Source organism: Rhinolophus sinicus, chromosome 5 (assembly GCF_057876585.1).
Source record: "Rhinolophus sinicus isolate RSI-liver-muscle chromosome 5, RSI-T2T, whole genome shotgun sequence".
In the NCBI taxonomy this organism is placed as follows: domain Eukaryota; kingdom Metazoa; phylum Chordata; class Mammalia; order Chiroptera; family Rhinolophidae; genus Rhinolophus; species Rhinolophus sinicus.
In genome coordinates this window covers 86,838,705-86,853,391 of record NC_142505.1, presented here as the reverse complement: position 1 = coordinate 86,853,391, position 14,687 = coordinate 86,838,705, and the positions used below count along the sequence as shown (strand labels likewise).

At 36.1% G+C, this 14,687-nt stretch overlaps 1 protein-coding gene across 10 annotated transcripts in view; it reads right to left on the bottom strand.

The window, feature by feature from the left end:
- Positions 1–2,958: 2,958 nt before the first annotated feature.
- TCERG1 (transcription elongation regulator 1) overlaps positions 2,959–14,687 on the bottom strand; it is a 55,669-nt gene continuing 43,940 nt past the window's right edge. For 8 of the 10 annotated variants that reach the window (XM_088798691.1, XM_019739090.3, XM_074313725.2 and 5 more), the window contains 7 exons: positions 14,427–14,577; positions 10,408–10,572; positions 9,955–10,137; positions 7,907–8,086; positions 6,639–6,722; positions 5,207–5,307; positions 2,959–4,023 (listed from right to left, as the gene is read on the bottom strand). In XM_088798691.1, the coding sequence (XP_088654817.1) occupies positions 3,822–4,023; positions 5,207–5,307; positions 6,639–6,722; positions 7,907–8,086; positions 9,955–10,137; positions 10,408–10,572; positions 14,427–14,577 (1,066 nt within the window). In that variant the 3' untranslated portion in view covers positions 2,959–3,821. Of the gene's footprint in view, positions 4,024–4,301; positions 4,396–5,206; positions 5,308–6,638; positions 6,723–7,906; positions 8,087–9,954; positions 10,138–10,407; positions 10,573–14,426; positions 14,578–14,687 lie in introns of all 10 variants that reach the window. The other 2 variants (XR_016021358.1, XR_012489816.2) reach the window with 1 other exon arrangement.

Genomic DNA, 14,687 nt, shown 5'->3' with positions numbered 1-14,687 from the left:
ATGTGCAGTTAGTAGAACACCATGTTAGGAGCAATAATTGTTTCAGAATTGCAACCTGGCTGCCGAAAGAATTGTACAAGTGACTAGAAAGCCCAGCTATTTTGTCTCTTGTTCACAATGGCTGTTTTATTGGCCGCTCTTTAGGAGCAGCTCTGTACTGGCTGGGGTAGAGCTTATCTGTCAAAAGCCTTTACCTTTAGTTTCTTCCTGAACCTGCTAGCCCTAAATTCACCCGTCAAGCTTTATTTCACATTAACCAAAGCTCACAATCTACATCCAGTTAAGAGATTTTTAACACACACTAATGAATAAGTTGTAATGAGTTATTTACATTTGCTTAAAATAAGTAAATTTACTTGATGAAAATCTACACACAATGTTCAAGACTGAAGGTTGCAGAATAAGGAACACCACTTTATTCCGGTTCTGGGCTAATTTCAAATCATGGCTTACTTTGACTAAGTTTAAGTAAATCCTTTGCCTTATACTAAAAACCTGCCTCACTGATTTTAATGCCACCACAGTGAGTTTTCAGTTTCTAAGTCTAAGGATTTCAGCATCTTAGCATGACATTCTATTAGGTTGGTGCAAAAGTAATCACAGTTTAAAAGGTTAAAAATCATTGCAAATACTGCAATTACTTTTGCACCAACCTTATATACTCTGAAAGAGCTTAAAAACTACCCTTGTTTCTCTTCCCAAGTATCCACCCTTCCAAACTGCAGGAGAGTTACTCTTCTATAAGCTGAAATCAATCTGTTCCTCGCAATATCTCCTTCCTCTCAAGATAAATTATAAGTTATGACTAATGATATAGGTATTAATTACTGAAGGCAATTGTCAAATATAAATATAAAAGGGGGACAGAGATGGTGAACTTTCTTGTTAAATGGCATTAAACATACCTATAACATTGAACGTGAACCCAGCCCAACTTTTAAAATGCCTCAGGGTTTTTAAGTTATAAAGTTGATCAAGAGTAACGAGACAAAAAGATTAGTACAGAAAAAGAGAAAATTCAGTGGACACAAGACAGAGAATTTGCCTAAGAGTAGAAAACAAACACACAAGGGCAATGCAGAAAGAAAAGCACTAAAATTTAGTGTTCCCAAACATATTACCAGTATAACTTGAATAACAGGAAATAACTGTTCATTTTACAGCAAGGTAAAGCATACCCAATAATACATTTCTTCCTCTATAAGGACATTTATCCATGGTTCTTGATTACTTTGTAATGAAACTGATGTATTTTCACTGAAGGACTCTTTCAGAAAAAAATGCCTTTAAGGCAAGCAAGAAGAGATTGAAATATAAAACATATACAATTGATGGAATTTTTATTTTTTAAACAAAGTTCAGTCTGGATTTTTTAGTTTTTGTTTTTACAAATGGTCATGGTTTGCTTTTTAACACAGAAGTGAGGGCTGTTTTCTTTTTACTTGGTTCATTATAAAATTTTAAGGCTCACAGCACACACAAAGTACAACTTAACCTAAGTATCCAAAATATTGTTTTCATGATATACTTATACAAAGGCATTCCTTTTAAAATTGTCTGCGATGAACTATTTAAGATTTTTATATACATTATAGATAGTAAATGTAGGACATAAAATTCCAGTGTTTGATATTTTAACTTGTAAACAAATAAAAACAATTATGTTTCACCTCAGAAGGAGATTTCAAGCTGTCTTGTCTTAAATGCTCCTTTCAAACTTACCCTTTGGCACAATGGGGCTTTATGGGAAGGTCAGACCTTAACATTGGCACAGGTCTCAGAATAAACGAAATAGTGTATGTTTACAAAGTCTGCTGAGAAGCACCAAATCAAGATGCAGATATGGAAACCCAGTGTGATGACAACATCCCTTTCATTAAGAACCTAACACACAAAGTCCTGGCTTGATCTCTTAAAGAAATCTGCGTAGAAGAGTTTGATTTGCAATTTGTATCAGCAATCAATCCCAAGTACTTTACAATAAAAGTAGGAAATTAGATGTCACCAAACCATTTTGTTCACACTACTCTGAGAAACAGAATGTAGTGCATGGGCAAACAATACTATGGAATTCAAAATAACAAAATAAAGCACTCTGGAAATTTCACCTTTGTAGGACAGTCACATATCTGTAACAGTCATTTTTTTTGTTAAACATTTCAGTCTCACTCCTTACAAAAATTAAAAACCACTCAATGAATTTATAAAAATAAACTTAAAAAAAAAAAAAAAAAAAAGAGAGAGAAGGGGAAACAAAAAAATTATGTTAGTTACAATTTTACCAGTCGACCTTAGCCAAATAATTCTAAGTTTCTACACAGAGTTCATGTAAGTTTCGTGGCACTTAATATATTTAAGCTAAGTATTTATAACAGAGATGTGAATGTGTTTGTGTGTGATGTGTGTCTGTAACATACAAATACAAATCAGTTGGTGTTTCCTTTTTAGGTTTTGTTACAATCATAGAAGGTGTGAGATAACAGAGAAAATAGATTATCCTACTAACATATATTTTTCTAAACATTTATGTGGTACTCTGAAACTAGGAATCTATGAAGGAATGAAATAGGATCTTCTTAAACTGGGGAGGTAAAGCTGCCAAGAACAACTGGGAATCAAAAGTAAGTTTTATGGTATGATGTGTACGACACACTGAAAGGATGCCAAAGCAGCATTAACTATCACTGTTAATATAAAAGGCAAAGACAAGACCACAAAATTCAGCATCTTCATATAAAGCAGTGAGATACTGCTGAGGGACTGAACACCAAAATGGCTCTTTCCAAGCCCCTTCTGTCTTATGCTGCAAGTAATTTATTATACTCGAGCCTTTCAAAATGATGTGATATCCAATTTTAAAGTCAGCTTTCTTTGTGCTAAATTACATCAGCTGCTGCTGGAAAGAACAGGTTTAAAAGAAGTTTTTACAAATTATGTAATAATCATATACAATCCACATATATAAAAAGGGTTGGTTTATTGTAGTTCAAATACATAAACTGAACATTCAAACATCTTAAAATTAAACTTTAGAAACAAAAGTTTAACATTCCAACAGGAGTATAGTTTACAAGGAACACCCAGAAAGGTAATCTGTTGTCTAATGCAGAATATTGATAAAGATCACTTAATGGTGAATAAAAGGTGTTTAACCAGCAGTCCTATTATGGCCCACATGTTAGTATGACCGTGGTTCCATACCTGAGAAGAAATTACTACAGAAATCTTCTCTTAGGCTAAACAACAAGACCTGGCCTATAATTTAGAGGGGATAATCAAAGCACATAAGTGACCAAATAAAACTAAAGTGTTCTTTAGAGACAAAGGTAAAAGTATGTCCATTATAATAATCTTAACCTCTGGAAGAATTCAATTTTCAGTGTGTTCTCTTTTACCCGCTTTAAAAAACAAAATCAAAACAAAACAAACCCCAACTTAGGTTTTCTTGGAGTCTGTGGTATCTGTATCTTGCAAGTTCAAACCACAAATGCTCTTATGTCTTGCATGTATAACACTGCTAGAAGAACGTCACCAAAAGTCACTGACTTCCACACCTCATAAAAGGATGATTTTTAGCTTCAAATTTTTAGATTTACTAGAGACAGCCTATATTTGAGTATGTATGTCAGTCATGCCACACAAAGAAAAGCATAAATATTTCCAAAGTGTTCTCTGTTCAGCAACTTGTTCACAAATGCTTCTCCTCCTTTTCGTCAGATGGTTCTGCAATTGTTTGACTACTGCACATAACATGTAAAAACCCGAAATTGGCTCATGCAAGCATTTTGAATTAATAGATACCCCTGTGGAAGAGTATGCAGTTATTTTGTGGATCGTCTCGTGGGCTCTGACGCTGTGGGTGGTGGGGGTGGACCCCGGCGATCCAGGTCATCTACATACGCCACAATCAGTTTCCGCCTCTCCTCTGGCACACAGTCTAGGACTAGATACCGTTTGTCGTTCTGCAAAATTTTTTCTACATCTTTCAGGTGCTGATCAGATTCCTGGATTAGCTTTTTGGATCTGAAATAAGAAAAGAAGTCCAAGAATTACTGACTGCTGTTCACAGGTCTTTCAGAAATGAGCTGGAAATGTCCATCTAGTTCCTAATTGTGTTTCCATTTTTTTTTAAATTTTTTTTTTAAGAAAAATTTCACTGCAGTGGTCACCTTTGTAAGTCGCCTCAGCAAAGACTCCAAGGAGTGAAAGGGCCTCAGAAGCTGAATTACCCTCCCACCCCTACTGGTGGTCCCTCCAGATCAGGGCTGAGGGTGGGTGGGTAAATCTTGCCCGTGCTGTACCTGTTCTGTGGATGAACAGAGGACTTCAGTCTGCAGGGCTGCCAATCCCAGCATCTTTCACAAGCTTTCACTTTCACATCTTTCACTAAATTAACTATAAAAATGTAGAAAGAAGTCTTACTTCACATCTAGTTTAAAAGCTCAAGCTGATGCAAAACATTAAGGATCCTGACCAAAAAATCCAATGACAAAATACCTAAAAACCACACCCTCAGCACTATCTATCCTCCCGTGCACATACCCTTCATTAAGATGGTTCAACTTTTTTCTCTTAAAGAAGAAAAGCCGGAGCATGAAACAACAACGGTTTCCTGCCTACTGGTGGCTAAGCAATGTAAAACTTTTCCTGATGATAAATTGTTGGGGGTGGGGGGAACTACTGGGTATGTTACAGAGAAATCTTGTTTGAAAGCTCTGATTTTATAATTTAAAATTTTTAGTTAAAAGTATCCAGGAAACTGCTTTCCTCTGAGAAGAAAAAGCTTTTGCTGAGCTTAAATAAGATTTCAACTTTCAGAATGGTTCAACAACACTGAATAGTCTTCAGAGGAGGCAAAGATAATTGATAGTGAAGGATTATTTAAAAATTCTCTTCATGAAATACAACTCTTAAATAGTTGGGGGTACTCCTAAAAAAGCAGTGAAGTAAAAACAAAAGTATGTTTAAAAAACTGGATGGTGGGTAACACAAAATAAGAATTGACATCTGGGCCCTTTCTTTAAAAAACAAAAAAAAAAAAGTTAAGGTACAGATGGGCTGTATTTGGCCTTTGATAAAAGTTGGCTTATTATTCTTAAAAATTAATAATGTCAACATGTGTGTGAATGCAAAGTATGCTTTGGCCATTAGAGCAAGAACTAGTAAAGACGATAATTGCTGATATGAAACATTTCATTGCACACACCTATATGTTATAAATTTGGTCTCTTTCAAAAGCGTCCTGAAGTCAGCTTTGGCTGTGATGTATTTGTCTCTGATGTATTCTTCGAACTCTCTTTGTTTTTTCTGCAAAAAGACAACAAGATTAGAAAAAAAAATCCACAATTCCAAAATTAAATCAGATATTAAACCAGTAAATTTATAAATAAATTTATTTGTTAAATTTCTAAGTCACATGAATAAATCATAAAATAAAAAATTCAAAAGAAAAACACAGTAAGGTACATTTATCTATTCATAACAGTCATTAAAATGTAAGATCTGCAATGTACATTTTTTAGAAAAAAAGAAAGCAAGAATTAGGAACCACATAATATAATAGTAGTGGCTAAAATCTGAGGGCTTGCTATGTGCTACACTGCACTGAGGGTTTTATGAGGATATCCCCTTTAATCTTCGTAACAACCTCAAGTGGTAGACAGACACTCTTAAAAAATAAAGAAATTAAGAGTTAAATGTGCGATAGACTGTATTTATGTCTTCTAGCACAAAGATACTAATGTGGTATAATTTATGGATACATCAACCTAATTTTCATAAATAAATTATACTGAGCATTTAACTTTTTTAGTAATAGTTATGACAGGTATAAACTCTCTGGGCTTAAAAGAAAAAAAAGAAAAAAAAAGACCTTATTATCAATTCTAAACAATCAGAAAGTTAGAAACTGTGATTGGATCTCTCAGTTGTGTATCTGCCACACTTCCCAGCCATGTGTATCTTGTGGCCCAAACGTCTAAAACACAACTTAATAGGGTATGAAAAAGAAGAGTATTTGGAGTTCTAGACCTAGAGAAACCAACCAGGAAAGGAGAATGATGGGAAGAACAAATGAAAGGCCAAGGAATAAAACAGACTGGAGTAAGCTACACTTTCCTTGACATCATTCACTATTTCAGACCCGAGGTGAGTCTGTTCCCTACATGGGAGTCACCGGGCACCAGAACAGGGCCCCACTTCCACAAACCTCACGCATCTGAGGTTCCCCTACTCCAAAGCCTCTGAGCTTTCAAGAACTAGAGATGATGCTATGGAGTTCTGCTGGCGTAGCTTCAGTGAGGCACTTTGACAGCGTGGCATTAACTGCCAGCCTGAATACATCCATCCAGTGCAACTGACTACACAATAAGTAAGAACTATAGCTTCATTAAATCTCTGGGATCCCAAACTACAGTTTTAACCCCAAGGATGAAATTTTTAAAGTTTCTATTGTGCTGTCTTGTTAATTGATCGTGCAAAAAGGAGAATGTGAACTTCAAATCCAAATCTGTTTCTCATACACTTGTTATACACTTAAAACCATCAACTTAATTTTGGTCATGATACTAGTGCTGCTGATTAAGCACCCAATTAACATTTATAAACTGACAGTAAAGCTCAGACAAAAATCCTCTTACCCTGTCACTGGAGGAGAACTTAATGCACCGAGGATCTTCCTTAATGATTTTTTTTACTTCTTTCCACGTGGATGTTAAGGTGATCTTTGAAAAGACAAGTGAATAAAAAACATAAATACAACTCTCTTACCAAGGGGTCAAACCGCAGCGCGTGGTACGTAGTATCACACCCTGACCTGCCATCGCTTAGAATGCTCAAGTATACCCGGCCTAGTTAGGGACAAGCAAGCAGCTTTAAGGCAGTTTCTTTTTGTTTGCTTGCCACAAGAGTTATTTTCATGGCCATACTTGCAAGGGGGCCTAAGACAATCACCTGCAAACCCTGCATTTCCAAGGCAACTTCCTAACTTCTGAGGAAACCATCACCAAAAGAGAGCAGATAAACAAGAGCAAAACCTGGACAACAGTGTTCACACTGCCACACGAAGGGGCCATGATACCAGATAGAAAATGGAGCAATAAAAGGGCATCTATTAAATCTATCATTAGGAGGGATCTCTGATCACACACTGCTGAGGATATTTTTTTTTTTTTTTTAAGATTTTTTTATTGGGGAAGGGGAACAGGACTTTACTGGGGAACAGTGTGTACTTCCAGGACTTTTTTCCAGTCAAGTTGTTGTCCTTTCAATCTTAGTTGTGGAGGGTGCCGTTGAGCTTCAAGTTATTCTTTCAATCTTAGTTGTGGAGGGTGCAGCTCAGCTCCAGGTCCAGCCGCCCTGCTAGTTGCAGGGGGCGCAGCCCACCATCCCTTGCGGGAGTCGAACCGGCAACCTTGTGGTTGAGAGGACGCACTCCAACCAACTGAGCCATCCGGGAGCTCAGCGGCAGCTCAGCTCAAGGTGCCGGGGTTCAATCTTAGTTGCAGGGGGTGCTGCCCACCATCCCTTGCGGGACTCGAGGAATCAAACTGGCAACCTTGTGGTTGAGAGCCCACTGGCCCATGTGGGAATCGAACAGGCAGCCTTCGGAGTTAGGAGCACGGAGCTCCAACCGCCTGAGCCACCGGGCCGGGCCCCTGCTGAGGATATTTTGAATAGCCACAGGAGCAGGTATGAATTTGAAAACTGCAAAAGGAAATAATTTCTAAATAGTAAGAATGCCATCAACATTTTATTGGGAAAAAATCCTAGAAGAAAGTGTCATAAAAGCCATGAATTCTAGTAATGGATCTAAAGAGCACACCACTAAAAATCGTACCAATGTTTTACTTTTGGGAACTATTAACGGCGATCTGTGCAGATCAGTAAGAACAAACAAGGAACTTACTGCAGAAGTCTCATCCAGAAGCTGCCGAAAGTGCTCCCTCTTCTTTTTGGTGAGCGCTTCAATGTGCTCATTGAAGAGCTTCTCCTTCTCCTCTCTTTCCAACAAGGATCCTGACTCCCAGCGGTGATCTTTCCGGAGAGTCCTCCGGGTATCAGACCATGACACATCTGAAGACCGTACCTGAAACAGAGAACTGTATCCATCACCAGACGTATGTTCTTATATTTCAACAATAAAAATCTCGTTTGTTTACAAAAGATGACACATTTAACAAAAGAAGCTTCTGGTGACTTCACGTTAGTTAAGCAGTCACTGAAAATGTGCTTTTTAAGTCAGAAAACCTACCTCCCAGAGCACACCTAAGCTATCAAGTATGAATGTAAAGGTGGGAAAGGATGAAGAGAAGGTATCTCCCATCAACCATGGTCCCCAAGAACTTTAATAATACTTAGGTATTTTACCTAACACCTTACCAACTTTTAGTAGAGAGATGGATACAAATGAAATAAGATATACATTGTCTAATTATAGCACCAAGTAGCGCAAGCACACACACACCACAAATCCTAAACTCAGATTTGGACTTATCAATTACATACTGGAAGCATAAGCAAGAATGAACATGGTTAAGAAGACAAGGTAACAGACAAGAAGACAGGCCTTGCTGGTTCACCAACCAGCAGAACGGTATGCTTCAATGTGGGTAATGGCATTATCAAAAAAGTCACACTGCTGGCAAGGATAAAAGATATGGGAGGTTGAAAATACAAAAAGGTAAGAAAGAAGAAAAAACAAACACTGATTTAACCAACATTTATCAAGCATCTAAATACGTGTCAGGTTAAGTACTATACTTGGCACTGGGAATACAAAATAAGATGCCTTCCTTCAAAGGGCTCACTGTTTTAGGGAAGCAGGCACATAAGCCAGTCATTGCGGTCACATGTCATTGGTGCTGCAGAGGTATACGCTGAGCACAGGGCAACAAAAGGAACAGCGAGCTCAGGTCTGCCCAGGTGGGTCAGCCTCACAGAAGAGACAGCTGCGTGTGCTCTTGAAGAATGAGGAAGTTCGCCACTGTGCTGGGCAGTTTAAAAGCATTCTCGGTCGAGGGACTGGCATGAGCAATAGTAGGATTCATCAGTGTGATTCATTAAAGGTTAAGTTCCGCAAGGCTAGAGCCTAGTTAGGGGCAAGAGAGGAAACCAAAGAGGGTTAGGTAATACGAAGGTGCGGGGATCAAGAAATGAAGAGTCTTTTATATTATGTGGAGGAGACAGAATCTGAAGAGTAGGCCATTGGTGAGAGTAAGCACCAGGGAGGGTGACGAAATCAGCTTTGTCTTCTACAAAGATTTCTGTGATTGCAATAAGATGAACCCAGCGGGGAAGTAGAGGCAGGGAAAGGATGAGGAAACAACTCCAGCTGTCCAGAGAACAGAAAGATTGGCAGAAGCAAGGGGAGAAACGTTGTAATGGGACAGGAATGATGAGAAGAGCCCGCTGAGAGAAAAGAAGCAGGAGTAGGGCCTTCACTGCAGGGACAAAATAACCTACATACCTCAGCAACCCTGGGTAATGCAGAAGGATTTTCAAAAACGTTCCAGGGTATCTCCTGGGGTCAGTGCACCCTTAGTCCTACATCTCATACCATCTACATGGACAATAACCGGTCATCACACTGATGACCTTAGATCAACAACAACAAATTTAAAGTATGTTCTGCACAATTTATTACTACAGCCAGTCAGTGTAATAATTTAAGATGGCATCCATCAAAACCAATAAAAATAAAGCTTTAACACTGAGAGATTATGAATTTTCATACGTACAAAACATCCAACTTCTGAAAATGTTAAATAACTAGGGTTTTCCTATTTCAACAGGGCTGAAACCATGCACTCAATTTTAAAAGGCTTGATAAATAACTTACCAAATTGTTTCCCTCAGAGTCAAGTTAAAGAACATTAAAATGTTGACTAAGAGGTAATGTTATGGATTGGTAAGATCCAGTACTTTACAGAGAGAAAGGTGAAAGAGTAACAATACCATGTCAGACAGAAGAGCCTTGAAATTCTGGATAGCTTCTTCTCGTTTGTGTTGCTCTCTCTCTCGATCTATTTCTTTCGTTTGTTCTGATCGAGCCTTTTGAACCTCTCTCTCTCGTTCTCGGAGGCTTGCCTCAATGCGGGCTTGCCTTTCAAGCTCCTTTTCTTTTTCTGAGTCTAAATTCTGTAAAAGTAAAATTACATTATCCTTCTTACCACTGCTTCAAAGCGTTTCTACAGAACAAGTTTGCCAAATGTAAAATTTCAAAACCTAGTTTTTACCAAGAATATACCTAAATACTGTACCTCATTTCCAAATCAACTACTAGAGATTCTTATATTCAGAATATCAACAAGAAAAATTCCAAACCCCCAAGGAGCAGCAAATACCTTAAAAACACAGTTAAGGATTTGATGATTCCACAGTTACAGTACAAGTCAACACAATAGTTACCTTGGCTATTTTTTCGATGTATTGTTTGAAAAGGTCTTCTCTCATTGATGAACTATCCACTGCCTTGTAACGTGGGTCACTTTCTACTTTGTCTTTTACTTTGCTCCATCGAGATTGACTGTCCAAGTGATGATTAGATAATAGTTCAAAGAAATCTGATTTAATCTGCATTTCAAAACAACATGGGGGGGGGAAAAACAATGTGCCATGAGAAATTCCTCATATCTAAATGTTTACAAAAACAAATATAGTTCCCTTACCTTAAAGATGAGAATAACAACTTTTTAAATGCACTTATTTAGAGTGGAATAAATTTTAGTAAGAGTATCAGATTGCTCTTTCATGAGACATATAAAAATCAACACACATATAGGCTCTCATTTAAAATCTACCAAATTCAAGATAAATCATATTCTCCAATGAAATTATTCAAATATAGAAAAAACTTTTATATTGTTTATAATATTTGATCTCAGCAATGTCATCTTTTCATAAGGAATATGACTTTGGATTTATTTTTAGCTAAGATCCAGCTTACGAACTGACAGTAAAATACTTTAGCATCAAGATGGTAAAAATGATTTATTTTAAAAAGCAGATGAATGAAATTTTTTTTGTTAAAATACAGGAATTTAGAAATAATTGAGCACAAATAGCAGGTCTTATTCATTACAAATCTAAAACTATACTGTCAAATGCCTGAAAACAAATAAATAGGGTAAATTTTTGTATTTTGGTTTAAAAAAGAGCAATGTTTGTAACATTATATTCAAGAAAAAATTACAGCATTTCTATGTTGGTCATAATTAATTAATCATTACTAAAAAACTACATTCAGATTTTCTGTACTTTTTAGCCATTAAATATGTATGCCTTTACCGTTATATGACTCAGATTATAAGTGTTAATGAAATAACATATTTAACAACTGATGTACCAAGTTAGTAACATTATACCAAAGGTATTAAACAATATCAATCCTTTAGTATCAACATATACAATACTTAGGACCCCTCTCCCAAACTGTATTTATAATTTTTTTAAAATAGGGAAAGGGATAAATGAGGCATTTATTTTTATGAACCACTGAGGACCTGTATTAAAATTTAATCTCATCTATATCATTCTGTACTCCTACCAGGGAAGATAACCAAGGTAGCCAAAGTCATTTCAACAGAGATTCTGACCATGTCAAGAACCTCTCCTCCCCAGAGAGATTAAACATGCTGCCTTCTCACCTGAACAAGGGAATGAGAAGGTAGGAATGAAATCAGAATTTAAAATGTGTTGGCACAAAATCAATGAATCATTCCTGCGGCCTATTCCAAACCTCTCATTTCTTTCTATAACTTTATTTCTCCTATCAGAGGATTAAAAGGGAGGCTGAGGTCCTTTCTGGAAAATACTTGTAAGGTTATAAGAAACAGTTTCTATATTAAAGGATTTTTTTTAAAGACAAGAGCTAATCAACTGCAGATTTCTCCACTACTGAACTTGGATCTTGACTTTATTTGGATTAATGAGAAATACTCATAAATCCAGTATTTCCAGACGTGATAAAGAAACTACTTGACCTAGAGATGTTAACATCAATTTTCTGTTCATCTTGTCTACTTTGTATCTGACATGATGAACACCAAATCCCAAGATGCACATAACTAGAATGCAAAATTTATAAAAGTTAAATAAAACATGCACGCTCTATCAAATAGGAATCTTTCTAAGCTATAGGAATTCATATTAACTTAAAATAATTTTCAAATATTAAATACAAAGCCTACAAAATAAAAATGATAGTTTTTTAAATGTGTGATACATAACCAAAGTAAACTTTAAATAAAAGTACCTTACCATCTAGGCTGTTTCATTTAATAGGGAGAAACAGTCCCTTGAGCCTTAAGGATTAACTGCATTATGTGCAACTTCAAATGTGCTTTTCCAAATGGTAAATTATTTGAACCAAAATTTTATAAAAATTGGTTATAATAAATTATAATTAAAAAACCAAAAACTTGACTGTAGCTATACTTTGGCAAACAAAACAGTCTATTAAAAATAAACAGTTTTAGGGGCACTTTTTTTGTAAAATGGAAAATTACCAGTGAAAGCTACGTGAAAATGACTGTACTCTTTTAACTTGAAAATGCCTACGGAAGGGAAAAAAAAGATTTCACCAAGTCAAGTGTCCTTCACAGGCTTTTGACTCAGCTACTGATTCGGTTAGAGAAGAACAAGAAAAGAGACACCCAATATACCAGCATGCTACTGGTAGTGATCTTGCTATTCAATTACACAGTTAAAATGTGATTAAAAACAAACCCAAAAAACAGTACAGACAATATACTTCATAAGAATAAATATACAGTGAAAGTCATGAAGAATGTGGTAAAACTTTATTAGCCAAACACTTCTCAGAATGTGAATATAAAATATACTACATTTTAACCCTTAAAGTTTTCTGCTTTCATGACCTAGTTAGTAATTGATTTTGCATTCTTTAAATTGGCTGAGACAGTTTCTTTTTCCTTCCTTTTTTTTTTTAAATTTAGTAATGGTACAAAGCCAAACCTATAGAGAATTAAAATTTTACAATCAAAAGAAAATAAAGCTGAATAGGTTTATTTAGATGTAATGTCTATTTAGTTTCTTATTTTAATTAACACATTCTGGGCACAACTCTCATCACTTCACAAGGAAACAGACTAAAAAAATGTAAAGTACTGGAACTGCGGGAGGCTAAAGTCACCACACAGAGAGATACCAATTTTTTCCTCACTAGGGAATCCCATAATATTTTACGTATCAGTGATTAATAGCTGTCAGAACTGAAATGACTGACAGGCCGCACAGCACAAAACTGTAAACTCTATCCACTTGTCATAAAACAGAATACATAAAATAGTTACATTAAAAAAGTGTTTAAGAAAAAAATTAGTTACAAATGCAAAGAGAAAAAACATTTAATTTGTATAAAAGCAATCATACAAATCATACCATATCAATCATTTATTTACTTGGTTTTCTTTAATCAAATAGATTACGGCTAAAAGTCAAAACTAGCAATCAATTAACATGTTTCTCATATAACACATAAGATGTTCAAGTAGAACTCAATTTTGCACATTTCCTCTGAGAAGTATCATAATTTACCAAAAAAATGTTAATACTGAAATAATTCTGGAAAAATCTACTTTTAGGCCCAACAAATCAGGAAATTTGAAACATTTCTGACAAAAGTCATTTCACCTAATACTGTTATTTTCAATGAAAGAGGCTTCTTCCCAGCAAAAGTGATACTAATTCCCTAACATTTCTAAATAGAATTTATGATATTTTAACTTCCTGGAATAAGAGGCAATTTGAAATGTCAAGAGTGATTAGGCTTCAGAGGTTCCTTCTCCCCATTCACGAAGCACACAGGGACACTGAGGAGAGTAGCTGCAGGTTTTGATGGTTCACACGCCACTGGTGCCATCTCCCTACCAGTCTGGCTCCCCAGTGGTGAGCTCCTCTCCACTCCTGACACTATCAAATGACATTTGGAATTCATTCATCTTTAATAGCTGACCTTTAATTCTGATAAGCAATGATTCACATGTGAGATATGTTTACTAAAAGATTAGAAAGTCACTAAAATGCTTTTAGAGGACAAAAAAGATAAAGAAGCTTTTTGAAACTTAAATGTTACCACCTATAAAGAATCTTGAAATCTTCGCAGGCACTTAGCTGGCACCAGAGAGGCATCAACAACCAGTTCTGGGTTTACCTGGCATCTTAGTATTAAAAAAACTTAAAGCAAACCTATGCAGTTTAGTGAAGCTACTAAAATAAGCATTATGGAAGTCAAGTGAGAGAATACACACATGTAAACAATTATATAGTAAAAATTAAGTTAAAAGACTAAACAGTAAATGTGGGTCCTTTTATGCTCGTGAATGAGATTAGAAGCACAGCACCAGCTTAGGCCCCTCCCATTCACACTTCCATCAATCACACCACTGGAACTAAAACCATCTTACCTTCTCACCTCTGGTCTTCGAATCTTCTTTTTCTTTCTTCCTTGCAGCTGCCACAAATTCATTAAATAAGGCTTCTCGATCTTTCATCTTTTCAATTGCTTTGAATCGTGAATCTTTAGCATGCTTGGCTGCAAATTCACTAAAAGTAGCTCTGTAACAAAACGGCAAGTGTGCTAACTGTGGTAGAGCTATTTCTGCTTCTAGAAAGGTATAACAGAAGATACCATTTTCCCAGCAAGGATGTAAACCAGAGACACCAAA